Consider the following 26,379-nt stretch of genomic DNA (forward strand, 5'->3'; position numbering starts at 1 on the left):
AGCCCATCGTGGCAGGGAAGGACGCCGGTGATGCTGGAGCTGCTCCCACCTGCAGCCCAGAGCAGCCCCTGGCACTCTCAGATTTTTATTTGTGCAGCATTCGATGCCATCATATTGAAAATGTCCTTTCTGCAAAGCGTCTTAATTGACTCATTAACAAACCGTTAATGACTGTGGTAATTGGAGTCCTGTAAATCAGATTTATTTTATCAGGCTGCAGTGGGGGGTTGGTTTCATTCGGTCTGGGAGCCCTGGGAGGAGCTGGGGGAATTTGTGGAATTTGGGGAATGTTGGGATCCCCCTTGCCAAGCTGTGGCTCCATCAGGGCCAGTGTCACTGAGAGCACATCTGGAACCGCTGGCTTTGTTCTCTCCTGAATGAAATGTCAGCGGGAAATGGCAGCAATTGGTGTTTTTATCACCGGGAATGAGGAATTAGAGCTCAGATTTCCCTCAGGGATCACCTTGAACCACCCCAGAGGTGCTGATTCCCCATAAATGTGCCATAAATGCACTTTGCTGAGAACATGAGGAGAGAGCAAAGCCTGGATTTGCTGCCTTTGTTAATTAAAGCAGGCAGCAAACGAGCAGCCACCCTCCTGCCCCTGGCCTTGGAGCCAGGGCTGCAAGTTCCTTGTAAAGATTGCTAAAAAAAAAATTTCAGGGACAGCCCTCAGCTGGGAAAACACAGCAGCAGCGCCAAAAAAAAAAAAAAAAACAACCAAAAATTGCAGAAGAGAGCAAGGAGGTTTCCCAAAAAAATCGCTGCTCTGCAGGCTCAGGAGTCAGTGAAATAAAAATAAATCAAAATAAAAAATAAATAAATTTGACTCTGCTTCCCTGGTGCCTGGGTTTCTGCTCTGGAGGAAAACCTGGAATCCCACCCAGGGAAATGGGTGTGGAGCAGCAGTTTGGAGCTGCCTTCCTATTTTTATTTATTTATTTTTTTCCCCCATTTTAAACTGCAGTGGTGACTTGCAGGCAGCCACGTGTGACACTGGGATGGATCCAATGGGAAAACTCCTGTGGATGAGGCAGCAGAGCCCGGGGGCTCTCAGACTCTGCAATAAAACCCCCGAGGACAGGGGGACACCCCAAAAAGACAGAACAGGACAGGGGGACACCCCAAAAGGACAGGACAGGACAGGGGGACACCCCAAAAGGACAGGACAGGACGGTGGCACTTGAGGCTCTGTCCCCTTTGGTGGCCCTGGGGCAGAGCAGGGTGGGATTTATTCGGATTTATTCAGATTTATTCAGGCAGTGCTGATGCAAAATTCAGAATTGGGGAGGTAAATCCCAGCTCTGGCCAATAATTAATAATCAATAATTAATGGCAAATCTGCCTGAACTCTCCAGGCTCAGCTCATCCCTGATTTACAGAAACATTTGAGCTCAGCCTGCAAGTCCCAGGCCTGAGTGGGAGCTTCCCATGAGCAGAGATTGCAGAGATGCTCAGAGCAGGATCTGTGGAAATGTTTAAATTTGTCCCTTGCACAGCGATTTTGGGGGATTTGGGGGATTTTGGGGGATTTTTGGTGTTTTTGTGCTCTGAGCTCCAGGAAGTTTCTCCTCTCAAGCCTTGGTCCCTGAGCCCAGCTCAGATTCAAACCCGGCTCTAATGGGGACACAGCAGTGGCTCCATCCCAGTTCAAACTGGGATTTTTGGGCTCCTCTGGTGAGAGGAGCTCGGTGTGGCTGCCCTGCCCCAGCCCCAAAGCCGAGAGGGGAACGTTCAAATGGAACCAAAAAGGAGATTTTCAACCACACAAACGTTTGTGTCAATGACAGGCTTTGGGAGGCGTTAGTCTGCAAATCCCAAACACGGGGTTTAACCTCATTATTATCCTTTTAATTTCAGAAAACTTCCAGGGCCTTCATCTTCCCTCCAGTGGCGTTTTAGGATCCCCTCACAGTTTTAGGATCCCCTCACAGTTTTAGGATCCCTCACAGTTTTAATGTCCCCTCACAGTTTTAGGATCCCCTCACAGTTTTAGGATCCCTCACAGTTTTAATGTCCCCTCACAGTTTTAATGTCCCCTCACAGTTTTAGGATCCCTCACAGTTTTAATGTCCCCTCACAGTTTTAATGTCCCCTCACAGTTTTAGGGTGCCCTCACAGTTTCAATGTCCCCTCACAGTTTTAATGTCCCCTCACAGTTTTAGGGTGCCCTCACAGTTTCAATGTCCCCTCACAGTTTTAGGATCCCCTCACAGTTTTAGGGTGCCCTCACAGTTTTAATGTCCCCTCACAGTTTTAGGGTGCCCTCACAGTTTTAATGTCCCCTCACAGTTTTAATGTCCCCTCACAGTTTCTCGGTCCCCCCTCAGGGCAGGGTGGGCGTGGCGTGTCCCAGGGCGTGTCATGTGACGTCACCACTCATTTGCATGGCCCCGCCCCCGGGCTCCCTCAGCGCCGCCGCCGCCGCCGCGGAGTTGTGCGCGGGCCGGGCCGGGCCGGGCCAGGCCGGGATGGACGCGCTGCGCTCCGCGGGCCGGGCCCTGCTCCGCAGCCCCAGCGTGCACAAACCATCGTGGGCCGGCGGGAGGCACCAGAGTGAGAGCAGAGCCCGAACCGAACCCCCGCACCCATCCCGCCCGCCGCTCCCCGCTCTTTTCCCGGCTCTTTTCCCTTCTTTTCCCTGTTTTACCCCGCCCGTTCCCTCCCCTTCCTCCCAGCTCTCCGCTCTCCCCTCTCGCTTCACTTTGGGTCTCTCACGCCGCTCTTTTTGCACTTTTAGCCTCACTTTTAGCCTCACTTTTAGCCTCACTTTTCGCCTCACTTTTCGCCGCACGTTTTGCTCCGCCCCGTGCGCGCCGCTTTCCTTGCGCTGTGGGGCTCGTTGGGGCTGGCCCTGAACCCCTGTCCCTGTGTCCCCCTGTCCCTGTGTCCCCCTGTCCCTGTGTCCCCCTGTCCCTGTGTCCTCCTGTCCCCATATCCCCCGTGTCCCTGTGTCCCCCCTGTCCCCATATCCCCCTGTCCCCATATCCCCCTGTGTCCCCGTGTCCCCCTGTCCCCGTGTCCCCTTGTCCCTCTTTCCCTGTGTCCCCCATGTCCCCCTTGTCCCCCTGTCCCTCTGTCCCCATGTCCCTATATCCCCGTGCCCCCTTGTCCCTGTGTCCCCGTGTCCCCCTGTCCTCCAGCCTGACACCAGGGTTGCCCCTCCGGGCACTCCGTGACCTGGTCCCGCTGCTGGCCCCGTCCCACGATCGATGGTCCCGTGGCGAGCGGCCACGCGGGGCCGGGCGGGGCCACCGCGCACCCCCCGAGGTGACATCGAACTTGTGGCTGTCGCTGATCCGCTGTGACAGCCGGGATTAGGGATCAGCACCAGCGGGGCTAGCTGGGGGGGCCGGGTGGCCACTGGGGGGGCCGGGACCTTGCAGAGCCCTCGGTGCCCCCGGATGTCGCTGTCCCCTTTGGTGGCCGCGGTTAAAGCGCTTTATTTCCGTGCCAGCACTTGTGGTTGCCCAGGTGGCATCAAGGGGATTTGTGGCCATTGCCCGTCCTTGGCACACGAGCCCACCCGGCATCAGCCAAGGCAGCACTCCTGGGTTCTGGAAATCCAGGTTAGATTTCCTAAAATCCAGGTTTAGAAAATCCAGCATCCCACCTGTCCTTGGCCGCTCCCTGCCCCTCTCCAGGTGTGCCAGGTGAGACCCCGGCCCAGGGCCCCGCTGGCAGGGCAGGGTGTTCATGGCTTACCTGCCCTCCCACAGGGAGCCTGAGTCACCTGGGCGAGCTCCGGGGCGTGTCCAGGTGCCCCCAGCCCTGCAGGTGTGTCCAGCATCCTCCCAGCCCTGCAGGTGTGCCAGGAGCTCTGGAGTTTGGCCCCACTGGAGGCAGTGAAGCCTCAGGGCTGGTTTTTCTCTCCCATCCTTGTCCAGGGTTGTTTTTTCTCTCCTATCCCTCCCCAGGGCTGTTTTTTCTCTCCTATCCCTCCCCAGGGCTGTTTTTTCTCTCCTATCCCTCCCCAGGGTTGTTTTTTTGTCTCCCATCCCTCCCCAGGGCTCTGGGTTTTGCCTCCTGCTCCTTCAGCACATCCCAGGCTGATTTTGGCTCCTGCTGTGGAATTCCAGGTTTAGGAGCCCCCAGCTGACTCCGACCTTGACCCCACGTTTATTTATGTTTAGAACCCCCCAGCAGCTCAGGGAGGGTCTGTGGTGGTTCCCAAGGGGTTTGTAGGTGCCCAGGTCACCTCACCTGGATCCCAGCTTAGCCCGGGCTTAGCAGCAAATCCCATTTTCTCCTCCTTGTGTAGGCGAGGCTGGGCAGGGTCAGGTCACTGCCCTGGGGGCTCCTCAAGGGTTCCTGCTCTTTGCTGTGGCCCGTGGGGAGATTTTTGGGATTTGTTTTTGCTGCAGGGGAGGCTCCCAGGTGAACACCTCTGGCTCAAGTGCTGCTGCCTCCTGTCCCAGCCCCCCCTGTGCCCCCCTGGGGGTGTCCTGGGGGGCGGCTGTGACCCCAGGAGCCCCCCTTGTGTCCCCAGAGCTGCCCGAGAACTGGACAGACACGAGGGAGACGCTGCTCGAGGGGATGCTCTTCAGCCTCAAGTACCTGGGCATGACCCTGGTGGAGCAGCCCAAGGGGGAGGAGCTCTCTGCAGCCGCTGTCAAGAGGATCGTGGCCACCGTGAGTGTCCCTGGGTGTCCCCTGGGTGTCCCTGGGTGTCCCCTGCTGGCTCTGATCTTCGGGGCAGTCTCAGTTCGAAGGGTTCCAAAGATGCAGCTCTAGAAGTGTTGGGATTTCCAGATGTGTTGGGATTGCAGCTCCAGGGGCTTTGGGGTTGCAGCTCCAGGGAATTTGGGATTTCCAAGGAATTTGGGATTGCAGCTCCAGGGAATTTGGGATTTCCAGGGGGTTTGGGGTTGCAGCTCCAGGGAATTTGGGATTTCCAGGGGGTTTGGGGTTGCAGGCAGTTGCAGCCCCTGGGGCCAGGCCAGGCTCTGGGTTGGGGCTCTCTGGGGACGTTGCTCTGTGATCAGCTCTGGCTCTGTGATAAGCCAGGGTGTGTGGGGAGGCTCTGAGCTGCTGGATCAGCCTGCCCCGGGGCTGGGTGCCCTCAGCAGGCAGGGACAGCGACTGGAGCGTGGCCAGAGCTGCTCTGGCTGTTCCTGCCCAGGATTTGGAGGGTTGGGAGGGGCAGGGAGTGGGGCAGCTCCAGTTCCACACAGAGCTACCGTCCCACTGCAGCCTCACAGGGGTGGATTTCCAACCATCCCCTGATTGCCAGCCTTCCCCCAGCACATTTCCAACCATCCCCCTGTCCCTGTCCCCTCCCCAGGTGTCCCTGTCCCTGCTGCAGGGCAGGAAAGGGTTAAGCAGTGCCCTGTGGTGACCCCAGTGTGCATCCCCAGGATCTGCTCCCACACCTTTGGGGGTTCCAGTGTTCAAATCCTGGCACTTTTTGGGGGTTCCAGTGTTCAAATCCTGGCACTTTTCCCTCCCAAAGGCCAAAGCAAGTGGCAAGAAGCTGCAGAAGGTGACGCTGAAGGTGTCACCCCGGGGGATTGTGCTGAGGGACAGCAGCACCAACGAGCTCATCGAGAACATCTCCATTTACAGGTGAGCTCTGGGGGGGCTCTCCTGGCCCTGTGCCCCGGGGCTGCTGCTCTGGGCTGCTCCTCACAGCCCCGGGAGCTGCACAGGGCTGGGGGATCAGTTCAGGGACATTTACAGATGATTTACAGACTGTCTCTTTTCTTTTCTTTCCTTTCTCTTTTATTTCTCCCTTTTCTCTCTCTCTTTTCTCTCCCTTTTTTCTCTCCCTTTTTTTCTCTCTCTCTTTTTTTTCCCTTTTCTCTCTCCTTTTTATTTCCCTTTTCTCTCTCTTTTCTCTTCCTTTTCTTTCCCTTCTCTGTCTCTCTTTTCTCTGTCTCTCCTCTCCCTGTGGTGCCATGATCTCACCCTGCCCAGCCCTGTGCCATCACCTCCTGCACTCTGGGAGGGATTTGTGCCAGCCCTGTGACATCCCCGTGCTCCCTGCTGGGCCCTGGAGCTGGGCAGCTGCTGCTGGCAGCCCAGGAGGTTTGGGAGCCTGTCCCCAGCCCGTGTCCCCAGAGCTGGTGTGTCTTGCAGGATTTCCTACTGCACGGCAGACAAGAGCCACGACAAAGTGTTTGCCTACATTGCCCAGAACCAGCTGAACGAGAGCCTGGAGTGCCACGCCTTCCTGTGCTCCAAGAGGAAAATGGTCAGTGCAGGGGGCAGCAGGAGGAGGAGGAGGGGGCTGCAGGGATGGGAGGAAGGCTCAGGGACAGCTCCTGCTGCTGTTCCCCAGCTGGATTCTTGTCCTGGCTGCTGAAATCCTCTCTGGGGTGAGGCTGACAGGACCTGGGGTGAGCAGAGGGGCAGGAGGTGTCCAGGGGCTCCAGGGACAGATTTTTTTGGTGGCATCTGTGCCCCTGCAGACCCTGCTGTGTGCCAGGGATGGGGCTCAGGGCAGAGATTGGGCTGTGGGAGAGTCTGGCTCTGCCTTTGAGGCCTCCTGGGATCCTTCCCTGCTGGTTCCAGGATGGGGACGAGAGAGAGGAGCAGAGCAGGGAGAGCCAGAGCTGGGGCTGAGCCCCCTGCCCGTGCCAGGAGGGGCTTTAGGGCAGCTCAGACCCCAAAAATCCTTCCCTGCATGGGGGATGGAATGTCCCAAACCCCCCCTGAGGGCCATCCCAGCCTGGTCCCCAGCAGCTCTGTTCACATTCTCTGCCTCTCCCAGCTCATTTTTTTTTTTTTTCCCCTTGGAGAGAATAATGGGATCCACAGGTTCTCTCTCCTTTCCTCAGTGTTTGCTCCCATCCTTGCATGGCCAAGATAAGCCTCACTCTGCAAATTAAAATTTAAATCTTCCTTCTGCTGAAAGAATTATCTCAGTGCTACATCAGCTCAGTGCATCCCCCCTCCAAGTAAAGTTCTCCAAAGCCTTTTTGTGGCAAAAACTCGGAATAATTTCCTTTTTCCTGGTCTGTAAAATGCAGGAACATCCTGCTGCTGAGGTGATCCCTGCTCCCAGACTGGGAGCCAGCCCTCCCCAGGGCAAGGTCCCTGGATGCACCACAGCTCCCAGGCACAGGCACCTCATTAATCCATATTTTTAGTTCCTGGGTAATTCTAAACAGTAGCTGGGTCTATTAAACTTGATTCAGATGTGACAGCTGAAATTGTAAACAGCTGTGAGGAGTTTCATATTAATTACCATATTTAAGGGTTGTTTTTGTTTTTTTTTTACCATAAAGCATTTGCACTTCCATCAGGGATGTAAACAGCTCTGACATTCAGATGAGCTCTCCTGTGTGCCAGCCTTAATTGGCACTGATGGCTCTGGGGCCTCCCTGCCCCCCCTGCCTGCATTTTGGGGGTGCTGAGCCCTGTCTGGGTCCCCCCCATTCCCTGGGAGCTGCCAGGTCCAGCCCCAGCTCTGGGTTTGTTCTGTTCCAGCTTGGGAAAGCAAACTCAGCCCTGAGGCTCTGGCTGTGGGGAGCATTTATCAGAGATTGCAGTGATTCCACTGATCTCAGAGATCTCAGTGGTTGATCTCAGTGGTTTCAGTGGTTGATCTCAGTGGTTTCAGTGGTTGATTCCAGTGATTTCTATGATCTCAGTGATTTCAGAGGTTTCATTCAAGCTCTCTCTGCCCCTGCAGGCTCAGGCTGTCACCCTGACTGTGGCTCAGGCTTTCAGAATTGCCTTTGAGTTCTGGCAAGCAGCAAAGGAAGGTGAGAAACCTCAGGGGTCCCTTTGCTGTTTTCCCAGCTTTTCCCCTGCCTCCCAAATTCCCAGCCCTGGAAATCCAGCCAGATTTTGGCTTTCCTGCTCCCTGCCACTGTTGGGATTTTTGCTTTCACCTTCCATGAGGTGATAAAAGCACCCTCAGCTCTCCCCATCCCTCCTCCACCCATTGCAGGCAGTGATGGGATCTCTTTTTTTGGGGGGGGATTTCCTCTTTTTGCAGAGAAGGAGAAGAGGGAAAGATCCATCCTGGCAGCAGAAGGGACGAGCAGCCCTGGCTCAGAAACTCCTGCTCATCCTGTGCCAGGTGAGGCAGAGCTGTGGGATGGGCATGGGGACAGTCCTGAGGGGTTTGGGATTGTCCCTGAAGGTTTGGGAGATGTCCCTACCCAGGGATAGGGACAGCCTGAGGGATGGGGGACAAGGTTTGGGCTCTGTGTGCTCCTCACTCCCTCTCTGCTCTGCCCACAGCAGCAGCCATGGGGACCCTGCTGGATTTGGGGGACCCTGCCAGGTCCCCCCTGGGCAGCACCGAGTCCCCAGAGCTGGACAACAGCAGCTTTGGGCCCAGCCCCTCGGTCAACAACAACGTGGTGTGGGTAAGGGACAGCCTGGGGGGGCTGCAGGGGAGCCCTGGGCTCAACTGGGACCAACTGGGACCAACTGGGAGCTCTGGGGTGCCTGAGCTGCTCAGGGATTATTCCAGAGCTGGGAGTGATCCCTGAGGGTTCAGTCCCTGATAAATGACCAGGGTGCAAAGCCCCTGGGAAATGCAGCTCCAGGGAAGTGAATGCTGCTGGTTCTGCTGGAACATTGCTCAGTGCTTTGGCACTTCACTGAGAGCTCACCTGAGTGCTCTGAAATCAGAAATCATTGCCTTGTGGTATTTACTGCTCACTAAAACCAGCTGCTGTTTCTGTTCATTGTTAGTCTTTGCTTTTCCCTGCTCCTGTTGGTGTCTGTGGGGGCTTGGGTGGTTCTTGAGTGGTCCTGAGTCCTGTGGGTTCGTTGTTCCAGGGATCTCTGAGGGATGGGGATGCAGCCCTGGGTGGGCTTAGCTGGGATTTTGGGCAGGGGGTGCCCCTGGATCCCTGGCAGTGCCCAAGGCCAGGCTGGGATCCCACCCAGACCATTCCATGGCTCTCTGGCCACCAGCCCTGGGGTCTCATCCCCACCCCAGCCCCTCTCTGCAGCCCCCCTGCCTGCTGCATTTTGGGCATTGCAGGATAATTGCAGGTTCCTTAGCCTGGAGCCTGAGCCCGAGGCTTTCCAGGTTAAACCTGAGATCAGCTCTAAGGCTGAATCAAATCCTGCAGCTTAGCAGCAATCTCCAGTCCCCCCCTGCTTACAGAGTTCTCATACTTTACTCATTAATTGCATTAAGTCTGTAAGTGCATTGCAGGATTTTGGGAATTGCCCAAAACCTTTGTCCCAAGCAGCTCCAGCTCTGGGAGCAGAGCAGGATAAAGGATCCCAGAGCTGGTTTTAATTCCCTGCTGTGTGTGCAGAGCTGCTCTCCTGATCCTGATGCACAGAAAGCCCTGGGGTCCCTCCTGGTCCCTCCTGGTGGCAGGGCAGGAATGGGTTAACCCTGGCACGGACCTGGGGGCTCGATCTGCCCGTTTGGGCATGGAGGGAAAGGGCAAAACCGCTGGGATTCACCTTTTCCCTGCAGCTGGGGCAGAGGAGGCAGATGCAGAGGAGGTGATTGAAGCACTCAGAAGCCAACAGATAATTTATTTTATTATTTTTTTTTTAATCTGAGTGCAGAGCCAGATCTCTAAATACACTTTTGTGCAGCTCTCTTAGCAACTACTTGTCTCTCTTTTTATCTCCTAACAAAGGAAATGGATGATGGTCTCGACGAGGCGTTCTCAAGGTAATTCTCATCACTCCCTTCCCGAGCTGGGCACGGGGAGCAGCCCCGGAGACTCGACTGGTGCCTGGCTTTTAATAAAGCTCCTTAATCTAATCAGGGCTGTGATCTGACCTGAGCAGCTGCCCCATCACAGCCTCAGCTGGTAATTGAAAGATAGGCTGTCAGGCTGCCTGATAAGCCCAATATTTTGTCAACCTTTTAAGGATGCAGTGTGTGATAGGGAATTGAGTTCCCCCAGCACTGGCTGGGTCTGCTCCCACTCTCCCGGGTTTTTTTCAGGCTGTTGCTCCCAGCTTCTGGCACTGGGGGCTTTGCTCTTCCCCAGGCCACAAATTGAGGCAGTGTGGCCGTGGATTCCTGGGGTTTATTCCTCTTTCCTCTCCAGATTCAAGGCTTCCCCTGCCCGTGCTCAGCACTGCAGCAAAGCCAAACAAACCCATTTCCTTTGGGGTGGCTTTTCCTGCCTGGCCTGGCAGGGCTGCTGAGGTTTCTCTGGGTCCCATCCTCCTCTTCCTCCTCCTCCTCCTCTTCCTCCCCCTGGTCCTGGGAGGTGCAGGAGGAGGGGGTGAGGCAGGAGGAGGCTTTGCAGCAGTTCCTGCTCAGCCCTTGGGGTCCTGTAGGGCTCTCAGGGGTGATTTACAGCTGAGCAGGAGCTCATGTCCTGGTTTCTGTGTTTTCCTCCTGCTCCCTGCCCCACGGGGTGATTTTGGGCTTTGTTCTGCATTGCTGAGCTCTCACATCACCCTGGGCCCTCTGGTGACTCAGGGTCTGTCCTGCTCACCCTGCAGCACTCCCCAAACCACTCCTGCCACATCACCACTCATTTCTCTTCTTTATTAAAAACTGGGGCTTCATCTCAGGCTCTTTTGGATGTTGTGCCTCCCCTGGATGAAATCCCAAATATCTGAATTAACCTCCACATTTCCCCACAGCATTTAAATACTTAAATCACACAACAACAACAACGAGCTGGGTTTTGTGAAACATCTGGGATGAAAAACTCTTCCAGCTGTTCTGGGGCTGTCCCAACATCAGCAGAGCTGAGTCCCAGCTCCAGGGGGGGAAGCTCTGCCCTGGCAGGCAGCGCCCCTGGAGTGTCCAGGCTGCACATTGCAGGGATTCCTGCAGGGATTCCTGCAGGGGAAATGCTGGGACATTCCAGCAGCAGAGCTGGGAATGTTCTGTGCCAGCCCCTGTGCTGCCTTTCCCCCTTTGCTGAGAGTTCCCAATCCACTGGGGGGGCTGGGATGTGGAGCTGGAGCTCTGGGGGTGCAGCAGGAGTGAAACCACCCAGCTCTGCCTTTCACTCTGGGTTTTATTCTGGTGTTTCCCTCTGTGTTTTTATTGTTTTATTCTGTTTGTTTTCTGGTGTTTCATTCTGTTTTCCTGTGTTTTTCTGTTTTCCTCTGTGTTTTAATTCTGTTTTCCTGTGTTTTTCCTGTGTTTCACTCTGTGTTTTACTGTTATACTCTGTTTTATTCTGTTTTCCTTTGTTTCCCTCTGTGTTTTCTTGTGTTTTTCTGTTTCCTCTGTGTTTTACTCTGTTTCACTTTGTGTTTCACTCTGTGTTCTAACCCTGTTTTATTCTGTTTTCCCGTGTTTCACTCTGTGTTTCTGTGCCCCCCCAGGCTGGCCCAGTCCAGGACAAACCCCCAGGTTCTGGACACGGGGCTGTCAGCTCAGGACATGCAGAGTGCAGAGACTCTGTCCCCTGTGGACTGGAACAAACTGGAGCCCAGCACGGCAGAGAAGGACGAGCTGTTCATGTTCTGAGGAGAGGAAAAGCTCCAGGGGATGCCACAGCCCAGTTTAGACCAAAGCTTCACCACGAGCCTAACTCGGATTTTTCTACCTTGCTTTTCTCTAAGCCACCAGACGCTTTTGGATTTTATTTATTCACGGTTTACAAAGTTGCTGGGAGGTGTGGGGAGCACCTGCAGCAGTTCCAGCTCCTCCTGGGCACCACCAAAGCCCCTCTGGGAGCATCCCCAGCCCAGGGCTGGGATGCAAAGGCAGCTCCAGGCGTTCCTGATCCCCCCAGTGTGGAGCAGACACAGCACCTGCCTGGCCAGGAGGGTTTGCAGCAGCTGCTGCCAGCGAGGGAGCAGAGAGGGAGCAGAGCTTTTGTCCCAGGGGCTGTGGCCCAGCTCTCAGTCACCCTCGGGGAATCGACGCCTTTTTAACCCAAAGACTCCAAAGTTTTGCACTTTAAAACTTGAACTGAAAGCAATGGTCCGAATTGTCAAGGTAAGCAGTGCCTGGAACTTCTCTTCAGAAGCTAATTACCCAAAAATAATTACCCAAAAAATAATTACCCACCCTGGCCATGCTGCAGCCCTGGCTCCAGGCTGACCCCTCACTCTGATGCCACTCGAGGTCCCGAAGCTCCTTTGGCTTTAAAAGCAGCAGGGGGGGAGGATTTGTTTGGCTGAATTGTGCTGGGAAGGGCAGCAGGAGCCGAGATCCTCGTTCCCAGGAGCAGTTCCTGGCTGTGCCATTAGCAAGGGCTGCCCAGCCCAGTCCTCCCCTCTCCCTGGCAGCTCCTGGGGGGCTCAGGAAGCTCCATCTCCCCCTGGGACTGAGAATCAGCAATGGAGGTATAAAGCTTATGCTAATTAAAAGATGAAGTTTAACGATCCTGAGTGGATCACTGACACCTCACAGTGTTTGTGGCCTTATGTGAAGTGTACTAATCTGTTTTATAGATTTGTAACTTGGCTTGGAAGCACTAATTCATTCCCCAGGTAGCTCTTTAGAACTCCCTTAAAGCTGCTGGCAGGAAGGGAAAAACCTTCTCTGTCAGCTGTAAGAATTCATTTAGGAAGCAGCAGAGTGACTCTGACTTAGCTTTGAGAGATTTTCCTCCCCCAGGTGTGAGAGTGAGAAGGGGTGGAGGATTTGTGGAGCTGACTCAGCAGGTGTGTGCTAAAACCTGGGCTCTGTGGATGCTGCAGAGGTGTTTGAAGCAGCTCCACATTTTGGAATTGCTGTGCCCGGGTCCTGGCAGCCCCTGGGAGTGGGGAACAGCAGAGCCTGGAGCCAGCCCTGACCCCAGCGAGCTCAGATCTGAGCACTGGGATGGACTGGGAGGATTTCTCTGTGCATTCACCTCTCTCCTTTCCTGGAGACTCCAGCAGCACATCCTGAGACTCACAACACTGTCCCTGTGTGTCTAGAGTGGGGTTTATTTTTAAAGAAAACCTGATGCTCTAAAGAATATCCTGTACTGAGGGGAATTAAAAACTCTGCCGTTTTTTTTTTTTTGAGCCTCTGTGCTGGGTGGTTTTATTTTCCCCGTGGTTCCTTTAAGGTGTGGCAGCTTCTGGTGGCTGGGTCGTGCCTGGATGGGATCAGGAGTGTCCTGGGGAGGGGATTCCAGGGGATGCTGAGGGGCTGGGGGCTGCTGGCTCTGCTCCCCCTGCCCCACATTGCTCCAGGGGGGACATGGGGGGACTTTGGTGACACAAAAGCCCTGCCTTGGAGCAGCCACAGCAGCACAGAGGTGCCAGAGTGACATCCCAGACCCCAGAGTGACATCCCAGTGTCACATCCCAGACTCCAGAGTGACATCCCAGTGTCACATCCCAGCTCCCAGTGTCACCCCCAGCTCCCATCCTGTCACCAGGCCACAGCCACGAGCCCCAGGTGTAATTAATTAATGGAATTAAATGTATAAAAATCCTGAATCTGCTCCTCCTGGATCATTTCTGCAGCGCTGTCACAAGTCAAAGTGACAGCCAGGAATAAAACATTGGCGTCTCTGGCATTTTTTATTACTTTTAATGTGCTGTCTTTTTTTTTTTTTTTTCTTCCTGTGAGTTACTGGAAATTTAAATTATAATGGTATGCTTCACTTAAAGAAAGTAGCCATAGCAACAGGAGCATCTAAATTATTGCAGGCTGATCACTTCTCTCCTGGAGTCACATCACACCTTCCAAAGGCACTCCCAGAGGTGCAGAGTTTTAATAGAGTTTTTGTTGGGTTTTTTTTTAACCTTTTTCTGCAAATAAACAAATGAACACACAGCACTTCCTCCATCAGTGCAGTGCCTGCAGGAAGATCTGAAGTGAAGAAGTGCCAGCTCAGTTTGCTGCCCAGAGAGGAGAATTTGGAATCCCTTTCTCCTCTCAGGGTTTATTCCATGTTGGACTGGAGAATTCCTGTCCAGTTCAGCTGCTGGAAATTCTCTCCTGAGCCTGCACCATCAGCAATGTTCTTTTTTCACTTCCCAGCTGGCCCTGGGTTTATTTCTATTTTATTATTTCCAGGACAAAGGGGAATGGGTTAAAGCTCAAGGAAATGTTTAGATGAAATACCAGGGGGGAATCCTGGATTTGTGGCAGTGCCCAGGCCAGGCTGGAGCCCCTGGGACAGGGGAGGTGTCCCTGCCAGGGCAGGGCTGGCAATGAGAAGATTTTTAAGCTCCTTTCCCACCCAAACCATTCCATGACCCCCCAGAAAACAACTCCAGCATCTGCTTGCCATTTCAGAGGTGATGGGTGAGAGAACACCCAGGTATTTCTCTTCCATCACTGGTGATTTTTTTGGGCTGGAGCAGTTACAGATTCCCACCCTTTAAAAAATTCCCTGACTTTAATCATGGCCAAAACCCGAGTGATGCAAACCGAGCTGTCCAACGTGAGCAACAGACCCGCTGCAAGAAACAGAAAAGCTTTTTTTTTTTTTTTTTAAATTCCAATCTCAATTATAGGAATCAAATGCGTCATCTGGATCAATAGCAGGTTGGGATTGCTCAGCCAGGAAGAGTTTGGATATAAAAAGAATCTGGGAGGCTCCCACAGGCTCGTGTGTCACTGCAAGGGGGGTGGTGACAGCGATGGCTGCAGCTTTGTCCCCTGCACAGCTCCGGGGGAGAGCAGAGCTTTAATCAGTGCAGGAACATTTCCAGCCCAGCCTGGGCTTGCCCTGCTCAGGAACAGCCTTGCAGGGATTTGCCTTCAGTGTCCTTTGGTTCCCAGTGCCCCGTGGAACATCCCCAGGTCACCACACCCTGCGATTAAAACCTGAAACATTTCCCATCGTTTCACCTTTACAGAGCAAGAGCTGATGGGCACAGAAGTGCCCGTGGCTCAGCCAGCCCGAAGGAAAACGTTAAAAGCCGGGAAAATGTGTCAGAATTCTCTGGGATTGTTTGAAAGGGAGGCTGGAAAAGGAGGGGCTGCAGCTTTTGGGAATGGGATTATTTGGGAATGGGTGACAGGAGCCAGGTGCATCTTCTGTCAGCGACTTCCAGACCAACTTTGCTCCACGTGTGAGCTAAAAACAGAGCACAGAGGGTGGGTGGTGGAACAGGGGTGAGAACGAGGCAAAAAAAATCTGCTGGACCTGCAGATCCAGCTCAGGTTTGGAAATCACAGCTCCTGTGAAATCACCTGTAATAAAGAGTGACAGGAACCTGTAATTTCGTGGTTGGTGCATGAGGCAAAGGAGGATTCCAGCGACTCTGGCAGAGCTTTATTGCTCCAGCTGGAGGCAGGAATATTCAGGAATATTTCAGGAATATTTCAGGAATATCCAGGCTCAGCTCCCTCCCAGCTGTTCCACATCAGCTCAGCTCTGCCCTGCACAGCTGGAGCCACAGCTGCCCCCAATCCACCTTCCCACCCCTCAGAGGAACCAGATAAATCCCAAAGTGAGGGCTGGGGGCTCTGGGGAGGATTTGACATCCATGGTACGAGGCTGTGCTGGGCATTTGATTCTTTAATGGGGCCAGGTTTGATTCTTCAATTGATGTTTGAGGCTGTGGTGGATCCACGGGAGTCTGGGGGGCAGTGGGTTGGCAAAATGTGATTGTGAGTGACAAGAGGCAGTGCTGGGCAGGCAGGAGCTTTGTTTTCAGGGGATGTGAGAGGCTGGCCTTTGTTTTTCCATGCCGGTTAAACAAAAGCTGTGATGGAATTGGGGAAGGTCTGTCGGAATCTGGGTCACCTGCTCCTCTGTGGTCTCCTGTTTGTATTTCCAGCTGACCTGACTCACGTCTGAGGAATGGGATGGGAGAGCTCCTGGAGCAGGAATCCAGTAAATTACTGAATTTATAATAATTTATAACAAATTACAGCCAGGTAGGAGCACCCCAGGCATTCCCAGCAGAGCTCCCTGGCACTCTGATCCTCCCCAGTTGTGCTTTTGACATCCTCACGGTGGGAGGGGGCTCAGGGGTGGGGATGGGGCAGAGCAGCACAGGCTGGAGCTGCTCCCTCCAGCCCCCTCTGCTTCCCCACGGCACAGGGAGGTGCCGAGCCCCGAATTCACCCCCTCCTGTCCCACCTGAGATTCAAACCTGGGCTTTCCCCAGAGCCAGCCCGGGCACAGGACGGGTTTGGGCTCCTCTGAGTGGCCGTGGGGAGCCCCGTGGTGGCAGCCCAGGGGTGGCCCCGGGCATCGGTGGGGGCTGGTGATGGAGGAGAGGCTGTGATGAGGATGCTGAGGGTGAGGAGCAGCCCCAGGGCTGCTCTGTGTGTCCCCGTGTCACCTCTGCGGGCTGCCCTGGCTGGAGCCCCGGGGGATGCAGGTGTGTCCTGCCCTTCCCTGGCACTGCCAGCCCTGCTGAGATGTCACCAAATCTGAGTGATTAAACCCCCCCAGAGGCTCAGGATGAGCCGGGAGCTGGGGCAGGGCCAGGCTGAGCATCCCAGCCCTGGCTGGCAGTGAAAAGGGCTCCTGGAAATGCTGATTTAAAGCTGCCTGCCCTGGGGAGCTCCAGCTTTATCTGATCTGGGCCATCCCAGGGAGGTGCTGGAGTGGTAACACAGCATCTGCACAGGAGATCCTGGCTGTGCTGACAGCCACTGACTGGGGGAATCTCTCTCAGCACCTGCTCTGCCTTTGCACACATGGCTGAGGTGTCACCTAAAAACCCAAAAATGGCACCAGAGCCGAGCTCCAGAGTGCCCCTGAGCCACCAGGGCTCTCTGAGGCCACACACAGCTCTCAAATGTGTTTTTAACAAATTATTTCGTCTCTCTGAAAGGCCTCTGCAGCCCTGGCACTGCTCTGTTCTATTCCCTGAAATCCCTACGTATTCCCTGCCATCCCAACAAAGCTTGATCCAGCAGGTGCCAAAGTCCTTTGAAAGATCAAGGAGGTGGCAGCTGCCCCTCTGTGTGACCCCAGAGCCATCAACCACTCCACCACCAGCCCTGGGCTCTCCTGCTGTCTCCAGGACTGTCCCCGAGGGTTTTTGCAGGCTGAAATTGTTCCTGTTTTATCTCAGAGCCAGCACGGGGCTGTTTGGGATGAAATGGAAAGAGCCCTGAGCAGGTTCAGGGGGAAGCCCTGGGAGTCAGCCAGGCTTGAAAGGCTGAGCTGGGTTTGCCTCGGGCCGTGCACACAGAGGCTTCTCCCAGGCTTTGGGATGCCCCTGGATGCTGCAGCTCTGTCAGAGCCCCAAACCCACCCCCACCGTGGCACTGGGGCTGTCCCACAGATGTGCAGAGGTGACCTCGCTCCTCCCTCACAGTAAAAACGAGCAATCCCAGCCTCCCTGGCCACGTCCTGCACAGCATTCCCTGTGCCCAGGGACACCAGCCTGTCCCCAGTGGCTCTGGCTCAAAAAAAACCCAAACCCTGAAGAAAATCAGTGCTGGAGTGTTGGCACTGCTCCACCTCTGGACATGTGTCCCCTCAGGTCTCACAAAAAAATTTTGGGTTTTTTTTTCTTTTTTCCTTCCCAAAGCCAGGACAGAAAGACACAACCCTGAGTCGTTAATTCCCTTCCCAGAACTCCTCAATCCCCTCCCCTCTCACATTCCTGATACCTGGCAGGTATTTTTATAATCCCATAATTGTTGTTTTCTGTGCTCCAGCCTGGCCAGAGCTTTCTCCATCTGTATGCAGTGCGTGGCTGGAGCAGCCCCTGGGAGACAGCAATAAAAACCTGTGAGCTCATGCAGCACAAACACCTCCTGTCCCCTCGTCCTGGGCACTGGGGTGAGCTCACTGCTCACCCAGCCACGGGCTGGGGACAGGGACAAGGCACTGCCCTGGCCAGAGTCTGCTGGGCTCCCTCAGGAGGCCCCAAGGAAAATGTTTTTGTTTTTTTAAGCATTGCCCTGTGTGCAGTTTTAAAGGAGGGAAAGGAAAGATGAAATCCGAGTGGGGTCTGTGGGTGCCTGCAGGAGATTTGTCATTTCATGGCATCTCGTGGAGTGATGAGCCTGAGCTGGAGACAGCAGGAAGGAAAAACATTTCCCTGTGCCACACCAGCACCACAAAATTGTTTCATCTTCTACTGACCCAGGGAAGATGGAAAGGACATTTCTGAGGATTTGGAGGATCCAAACCCCCTGTGGCAGCAGCAGCAGCAGGGGCTGTGCTGGCCCAGGGCCACCAGTAAAGGACCCTGATCAGGTACTGGGTGATACTGGGAGTGCTGGTGCTGGGCCCTGCAGGCTGTGCCCGTGTCACAGGACGGCTTTTGTGGATGCCACGTGGGACACCACACTGGCAAAGTGACAACAACTTGGGGCTGAGCTCCTTAGGCTCAGTTTAAATTTAGTGTAGACAGTGATTCATCCCAGCCAGGCTGGCACTGACCCGTTCCTCAGGTCGGGACAGATGAACTTCACCCTCAAGGTGACTCAAAAAATTCTTTTGGGCTGCAGAGAAGCCTGTCCTGATTTCAGTGCTTGCCAGGTGCAGGGCACAGCTCAGGGGGTTTGGGCTCACAGGGAAAAGCTGGGGTTGTTTTGCTTTCACCAAATTCCTCCCTGATTTATCTTCAGGTCTGCTTTGTCTGAGCTGCATTTCCTGACAGGTGAAGTCTTTGGCTGAAAATTATTCTCAGGCTTTTCCCACTTGGGATGTTGTTTCTGCAGCCATCTAAAGCTGCTCCACATTCACAGGAGCAAATTCACAGCCTTCCTCTGGCCCTCTCCTTATTTAAGCAAAATGGAACACAGGCACAGTTCTGATGAGGCTGATTTTAATGAAAAAAAAACCAGAAAAAAACCCAAAAACAAACAGAAAAGCTGCAGCCTGCTCCATTAGTCACCTGGTGTTCCAGGGATGTAATAAAGTAGAAATGTTCCTGCTCTCTCCTCCGTGCACCTTATGTTGTGTTTCTGCTTTTGTACTCTTTTTCAGCATCTTTGATATTTTCCCTGGCACACAGGAGGTGACATTGCTGAGATGGAGACCTTTACCATAATTAAGCAAGACTCCTCCTCCCCCTGTGAGATCTGGCTCCTCCACAATTCCGTGTGGGGGACTCAGAGCAGGTTACATCTGTTTTCTCACATGTGAATGGGTTTTTCTTTTTTTTTTTTCCCCTCTCGAGTGTGGCTGAGGTGATGAGCTTTGCATTGTGCAAATGTCTCTGTCCTGCCTGCTGGAATTCTCAGCAAGGCTCCTGTGCTTCCCTAAGTGTGACTCTGAATTCAGATAATTAATATCTGGCATGTAGCAATGTGGAGTGAAAGCAGCCAGAGCTGAGATCAGTGTGTGAATCTGAATTCAGAGCTTTGGGGCAACAAATATCCCATTTTCTGGGGTCTGCATGTGGTTGATTTCCTTCCCCTTCTCCCTTCTCTTTCTCCCTTTTTTTCTTTCCCCTTCTCCTTTTTTTCCCCCTTCTCCCTTTTCCCCCAGAGCCATTCTGGGAGCCAGAGGGGATTTCTGGAGTCAATTCCAGCTCTGGGGTTCATCCCACAGCCAGAACCAGGAGCATTTTCTGCTCTGACAGAGGAATAAACATCGAGGCTCTGTAAAGGATGGTCTGGAGGCTCGAGTGCAATAATTGGGCCAAACTCCTTTGCCCTGAGTGTTATCTATCACTCTGTACTTTGCTTCCTCACAGAAAGGTGGATATTGAATTCTATTTTTCTTATGCCCATTAAAAAAAAAAAAAAAGTAATTTTCTTTAAATTATGTCTTCCAGAGCTGCTAAAAAAACAAGAATCATAATGCAGCAGGACCCCCATTTCCCCAGTAATTACACTCTGCCTCCTAACTCCTTCAACAGCAATTTCTCAATTTATTTGGCTTCTGTCTGGAGCTGCAGTCACGGGCAGAGCTGGGCTCTGTCTTATTATTGCACAGACAAAATTGTCTTTAAAATGTAATTAAACATTTACCTTGAAGACAATGCTTTGTCTTCTTTAAGAAGCATAATATCTTAATTTAACCTAATCTGGAAAACCTTCCATTTCCAAGCTTTTACCTCCAAGACAATGTCATGCTAAACACAGAGCAAAACAAAAAGATTTCCTAATTTAACCTAATTAAAAGATAAGCCTCCAACTTTTCCATGGCTGCTGCCTGGAACGAGGCAGTGCAGAATTGGGTTTGCTCACAAGATTCTGTTTTATCATCCCTCTGCTTTGCTCCCTGCTGCCCATTTTTATTTATTATCCTCCTTGATGCCCCCAAATCCTCTTAGGAAGCGGAGCTGCCCAACCTTCCCCATCCTGGGCCCTTCCCTAAGCAGATCAAGGGAGCAGCACTGGAACACAGAGCTCTGCTTTGGGGTTTTGGTCCCTTGGTTTGGGGTTGGGTTTGGCTTTTTTTTTTTTTTTTTTAATTTATTTTTTGTTTGTTTTTTTGGGTTTTTTGGGTTTTGTTGTTTGTTTTGGTTTGGTTTTTTTAATGAGACAAAACCCAGCCTGCCTGGCTGTGTGAGGTTTTCCCCAGGAGAGGAGGTTTCAGGAAGGTGCAGGGATTATTTCTGTGTTTGTGTTGGCTGTGGGCAGCGATGGTGTCTGGCTGGTGCTGGTCCCCGGGGTGGCAGCGCTGCCAAAATCCATCCCTGCTCCAAGGAATGGAAGTGGCAGCTGCCTCTGGCTCTCTCCTTGTCCAAAATTTTCCTTTGTGAGCTGTGAGGAGCCTGTGGAGCATCAGTGCCAAGGATGGAGCAGCCCCATCCCTCCCTCCTCTGCCTCGTGGTCCACCTGAGGCCTTGGGTTTCAGCTTTTGTATTTTTCAATAGCCGATATAATTTATATAGCTTAATATTTCAATAGATTAGCTTGTGTATTTTCAATATGTTTCTATATTTTTTGCTGCTTGGTGTGTAACTCTGAAACTTCAAGCTGGGTGTTGGTAAATTCCCTTCACAGGGGACTTAGACAAAACAATCCTTTGCCAGCTAGAAAATCAAGGACAATTGTTACCCAAAAAACAAAAACAATGGCAAAGGGAAAGGCCGAGGGGTTGAGACTTCATAACCTGAAACTATGGTTGGATAATTGACCCAAATATGTTGATGAACCAAAACTTATAGAAGTGCAAAAACTCCTGACCAGCATCTATTTTGGATTTGATTTGGGTGTGGGTTGAATCCTGGCTGGGCTCTTGCATTTCCCAGAGTATATCCTTTGGAAGCCTTTCAATAAATACCAATTTTTTTCCTTTTAACTGTCTAGTCTCTGTTCCAGATCAGCTTTTCTGGGCACCCAGGCTGGCCTGGGGTCAAGCACAGCTCCACAATCCTGTTTTATGCCCCTTAAGAGCAGTTTTGAGGTAAAAATGACAATATTAGTGGTGTGTGTGATTGTCAGGGAGTGTGGCAGCCCCAGCAGTCAGCTCAGGGCTTTGTCCCCGTGCTTGTCGTGAGGGGGCACACACTGACACAAACACCACACGGTTTCTTTCCCTGCAGCTCCAGCTCCTTTCCAGCCTACAAAATATTCCCTTTTAGTTCTTCCAAGTTTAGTCACAGCTCTTCTCTGGTGGTTGTGTTTATCCTTTCTGGGAGCCTCGTCCTGCCCCTTTCCATCCTCCAGTTATTCCTGAGGGCCTTCAGATGCTTTCTCCTTTTTATTGCCAATTCTGCAGGTTTTTTGAGGGCATTTTTTGTAATTTATGAACATAAACCCTGATTCACCACCTCCCTCTCTGGTACGGTATTATCTCACAGGCTCACTCAAATTTACCCTGTGATCTGTTAAAGGTACGGAGCCCCTCAGGGGGGGAATCTGTGGGTAAATGGGGCCCTCAGAGCCCTCACTGTGCGTGAGTATCGGAAACGGTGACAAAAGCATCCGCCCGCCCCCGCCGAGCCCTCACGGCTTGTGGGGCCGCCGCGTGCCCGCAGCCCCTTTTTAAAGTAGCGGCGCCCCCCCCTCCGCCAATCACAGCGCGGACGGGGCGTTCCTGCGGCCAATGGGAGGCGGTGGCTGGAGGAAAGGGGCGGGGACAGCCCTCCCCAAGCTCGAGCCGCGCAACTGTGGTAAACAAGGAGGCGGAGCCCGCGGCTTCCCCGGCGCGGGCAGCGGCCAATGGGCGCTCCCAGGGTGGGACAAGCAGCCAATAGAGAGCGAGGGCGGGCAGAGCGGTGCGCGCTGATTGGCTGGCGCGGCGGCGGAGTGGCCGTTGGCGGGAGGGGCGGGCCCGGGCGCTGTCGCAGTGAGCGGCGGCGCGGGCGGGGCTCCGTGAGGGCAGCGGGCAGCGCCGCCCCGCCGGTCCCCGAGCCCGGCACGGGGGCGGGCAAAAACACAGCCTGGCAAAGGAGCTCGGTGCAGTTCGGAGCTTCCCTGCTGGATGCGCGCCTGGGCAGGGAGAGGAGCTGTCCCCTGGGGAGCGCAGCATCTTTCCTAATTGAGCGGGCACCCCTGAGCGCTGGCAGCAGCGAGGGGCTTTTGGGATGAGCGGGCAGGACTGAGAGGATTTTGCTCACTGTAGGAGCCGGAGAGGCTTGGATGTGTCCGAGGGGTGAGTAAAGAGCGCTGGGGAAGCAGAGTGGCCGGCCCGGCGGGTGTGAGGCGCTCGGGGGCAGCGCTGGCCCTGCCCGCAGCACAAGGAGCCATTTGAGGGTCGCCCGTAGGGCTTTGAGCCGGCTCCTGCTGGCTGCGGGGTCTGGGAGTTGAGCTCTGTCTCTTCTGCAAGAAGAGGATCTGGGGGGGTATGGATAACTCTAGCAGGGAGAAATTTACCGGGATTTATTAGACAAACCCAAAACCCGTAGATTTTTTTTTTTTTTTGCCTCAAGAAGCTCAGCCGGAGCCGAGCTTTCTGCTAGGCTGGGCTTGCAGCCCCATCGTCCCCAGCCCGGTGCGGGCCAAGGCAGCTCCTGGCAGAGCAGCGGAGCAGCCTCGTCCGTGCCTGCTTGCGCTGTCCCAGAGCACCCGGCCACTCCAGGGTATCCCGGGGCACCGCGTCCCTCTCGGGTGTCCGAGGGAACCGCGTCCCTCCCGGGGTTCTTTCTCCCTCTCGTCCCCCCGGCAGCACAGCCCGGCATCCCGGCGCTGGAGGGGAGATGGTGCAGAGCCGGGAGCTGCTCGCACACCGCAGAGTTGATGCCAAGTCCGGACAGAGGGAACCGATCTAGTGCGGCTGGAGGGTGGGGGACAGGCCGGGGACAAAGGCTGGTCTGCCGGCCGCATCCTCGGCGGTGCTGAATGACCGCGCTCTTGTCTCTTCGTGCCGCAGCATGAACCCACCGCCGCCCAGACACACGCACCGCCCCGGCACCGCTGCCTGAACCAGCCCCGGAGCACCGTCCGGCCGGGAACCCGCACCGGGACCAGCTCAGCCCAGCTCGGCCCGGCCCGGCCCGACCCCCGGCGGGATGCGCTCGCCGCCGCCTTCATGCGGGCAGCGGGGACGCTGAACCGCCGCTGCGCCCGGCCCGGAGCCACCCGCGTGCGGTGCCCGCTGAAGGCGGCCGGTGGTGCCCAGGGCGGGCCCCGCTGAGCCCTTGGCCGCAGGAGGTGGCGGCGGGTCCCGCCCGGCGGCCGCGATCCGGTGCCCCATGGTGCTGCTGCGAAAGCTGCCGGGCATGCCGGGCTGGCCGGCGGCGCTGGGGCTGCGGCTGCCGCAGAAGTTCCTGTTCCTGCTCTTCCTCTCGGGCCTGCTCACGCTCTGCTTCGGGGCCCTCTTCCTCCTGCCCGATTCCTCCCGCTTCAAGCGTCTCTTCCTACCCCGCCGGGCCACCGCCTCCGCCTCCTCTTCATCCTCCGCCTCCTCGTCCTCAGCCTCCTCCTCCTCCACCCGCGACACCGAGCTGCCCCGCAGCCCCCCCGCGGCCGCCGAGCCCCGCCACGCCAGCCCGGCCGCCCCGCGCCGCCTGCGGGAGAAGCTCCGCACGGCCGCCCGCATGGCCGGGCCGCCGGCCCGCACCGCGCCCGGGCCCCGGCAGCAGGTGCAGGGCGGGGAGAGCCGGGCCCGGCCCGCCAGCGCCCAGCCCCCGGCCCGGGACACGCGAGCCCCGTTCCGCTTCGACTACGAGCGGTTCCGCCGCAGCCTCCGGCACCCGGTGCGCGGCGGGCGGCGCGGAGAGGATCCCGAGACCCGCGCCCGCAGGATGAAGATCAAAGAGGTGGGTGAGGAGCGCAGGCAGAGCTCTCAGCCGTGTGTCCGCTCGGGGATACCTCCCCTCCATCCATGGCAGCCCTGCCCTCAGCTCAGTGCTCGCATCTCCCTCAGGCAGCCTTGCTTCACCTCACGGCATCGTCTGCCCTCAGTCACACATCACCTCCCTTCAGGAGTGTGTCACCTCAGCCCTCACAGCCATGTCCCCATCAGACATCACCTCCCCTCAGGTTTGTGTCCCCTCAGCCCTCACAGCCATGTCCCCATCAGACATCACCTCCCCTCAGGTTTGTGTCCCCTCAGCCCTCACAGCCATGTCCCCATCAGACATCACCTCCCCTCAGGTTTGTGTCCCCTCAGCCCTCACAGCCATGTCCCCATCAGACATCACCTCCCCTCAGGTTTGTGTCCCCTCAGGTTTGTGTCCCCTCAGCCCTCACAGCCATGTCCCCATCAGACATCGTGTCCCCTCAGTCCTCACCTGCCATCAGCCACGTCTTCCCCTCAGTCAGTCCTTGCCCCCCCTCATAGCTGTGAACCCCCTCAGATTTTGGGGCCACGTTTGTGTCCCCCCTCCATCCGTTGTCACCTCCCCTCGCAGCCATGTCCCCTCATTGCCCCCACTCCTCACCCCCATTTCTCACACGAGCTCCCTTGCTGCCTCCTTTTCCCAAGGAGGGTGGCAGGAATTGGGGTGTCCCTGTCACTGAGCTGCTGGGGTGTGACTGCAATTAACGAAATGTGGATTTCAGCTTGGATATTAGGGGTAAAAAGGGTTATGGGGGGGGAAAATCCTCACTTGGAGGGAGATGTCTTTGAGTCTCCATCCCTGGGGGGGGTCACACTTTGCACAAAAACCTGGAGATGGCAGAGCTTGGCTGTTCCAGGGGGATGGAGGAACAAGATGCAGGAGTTGAGGGGCAGCTGGAGGCTCTGTCCCTGTAGATCCCTGTGGGACCGGCACTGGAATTGTCCCCCGTGCTGGGAGGTGACAATTCAGCCTGGCTGGGGGGGCTGCAGGGCGAGGGCAGGGCTTGGCCCCGTGCCTGCAGCCCGTGCAGGAGAGGCTGGCAGCCAGCACAGGCAGGCTGTGACCCAGTTAACCAGGTTTGTGTGGGATTCCAGCGTGGCTGTCGGGTCCTTTGCCGTGATGGATAACCAACTTGGAGGAAATTCTGCTCTTGGAAGAGGTGCCAATAAGTAAAAAGCCCAGATTTAATTAAGCAGAGTATAAATTTCCTGGGTGTGTGCTTTCACGGAGGTGCAGGCATCCAGCAACGATGGAATAACACACTGAGGGCTTTCATCCTCTCCAACCTGCATCTGAAAAACAGTTTGAAAATCTCCCCTCCTGTATCTTTGTCAGGCACTAAAACAAAGGCTGCACCGCTGGTGAAATTCCAATTTCTGTGTCAGGCAGGCAGACACAGCACACCCAGGGGTGCTGGGTTCCTCTCTGACCCCGGGCAGGATTGAGCCATCCTTTCCTGCTGTTTGGAACATTCCAGTGCCCAGCCTGGATCTCTGCAGGTTCCCACCTCCAAGGTGTGCCAGGAGCACGAGAGACCCAGCAATCACCCAGCTTCCACTCTGTGCAAACTAATCAAATTGAAAAATCAAATTTAGGGGGAGCGAGTGGCATTCAGTCCTTCATTTGGAGTTAATTATTTTTTAAATGTAGCATTATTTCAAGCTGTATGGATTCAGCCCCATCTGTTTCTAACAGCCATAATCAGTGCTGGGTAGCAGAGTTAGAGTTTTCAAGGATGAGAATCCATAAATATTAGTTTTATGCTGACAGCTAATTACTCTTCAAACACAGCCCTTATTTCTTAAAAGTGCCTACACTTCTATTTATTCAGAGAGAGAGAAACAAATATGGTGCTGAGATATGAGGCTGAACACGCAGAACAAGGGAGGGTGGTGCAGCCTGGGGAAGAGATAAGGTGTGTCTCTTTTTGTTAATCAAAAAGACAAGAGGAAAACAAGTCAGGAAGCTTAGAAGACAAATGCTGCATAAAAAGAAACAGATGGGGAAAAAAAAAAAGAATTGCAAGGAAGAAATGATGATACAGCCTTTGGATTAGCAAATACTGCTCCCATGGTGTGAGATGCCAGCAGGGCAGGTGGTGGCTGTGCTGCCTCTTCTGTGTTTGCAGGAGCTGCAAGTGGATTTTCTCTCCTTCCTTCAGAGCTTTGGGACTTGCTAAAACCAATCCCAAACTGTCCTTGGAGTGGAAGTTCTGTTATTTTCTTTGCCTTCCCTCAGGCCGTTCTCACAGGTCAGCACCTCCAACAGGGAGCATGGGTGTGGGTGGGATTTGTGGAGATTTTTTTTTCCCCCATCTGCCTGCCAGATGAAAGCCAGGAGGAAAAACTGGTGCGTGATCAAAGATGCCCAGAGGTGCTGCCCAGCCTAGAGAGCTGGAGCTTTGTGCTTTCCTCAGGACCCTTCAGAGTGAGGAATTCCAGTCAGGAATCCAAACTGTCCATTCCTTCCCCCAGCTCT

General features: G+C 54.6%; 2 protein-coding genes across 2 annotated transcripts in view; both read left to right on the forward strand.

Annotated features, from left to right (window-relative positions):
• Window positions 1-2,400: 2,400 nt before the first annotated feature.
• On the forward strand, window positions 2,401-13,384 carry LDLRAP1 (low density lipoprotein receptor adaptor protein 1). Its single transcript, XM_014885642.2, has 9 exons — window positions 2,401-2,556; window positions 4,490-4,632; window positions 5,453-5,565; window positions 6,079-6,193; window positions 7,637-7,709; window positions 7,946-8,029; window positions 8,194-8,321; window positions 9,567-9,601; window positions 11,230-13,384. The coding sequence occupies exons 1-9, from the start codon at window positions 2,472-2,474 to the stop codon at window positions 11,372-11,374; spliced, it is 921 nt and encodes a 306-aa protein (XP_014741128.1). The 5' UTR covers window positions 2,401-2,471; the 3' UTR covers window positions 11,375-13,384.
• A 9,911-nt stretch (window positions 13,385-23,295) lies between these two features.
• MAN1C1 (mannosidase alpha class 1C member 1) overlaps window positions 23,296-26,379 on the forward strand; it is a 50,722-nt gene continuing 47,638 nt past the window's right edge. Inside the window, exon 1 of the mRNA XM_088178225.1 lies at window positions 23,296-23,877. Coding sequence (XP_088034351.1) covers window positions 23,311-23,877 — 567 coding nt within the window. The 5' untranslated portion in view covers window positions 23,296-23,310. The remainder of the gene's footprint in view (window positions 23,878-26,379) is intronic.

Source organism: Sturnus vulgaris, chromosome 24 (assembly GCF_052056855.1).
Source record: "Sturnus vulgaris isolate bStuVul1 chromosome 24, bStuVul1.hap1, whole genome shotgun sequence".
Lineage (NCBI taxonomy): Eukaryota > Metazoa > Chordata > Aves > Passeriformes > Sturnidae > Sturnus > Sturnus vulgaris.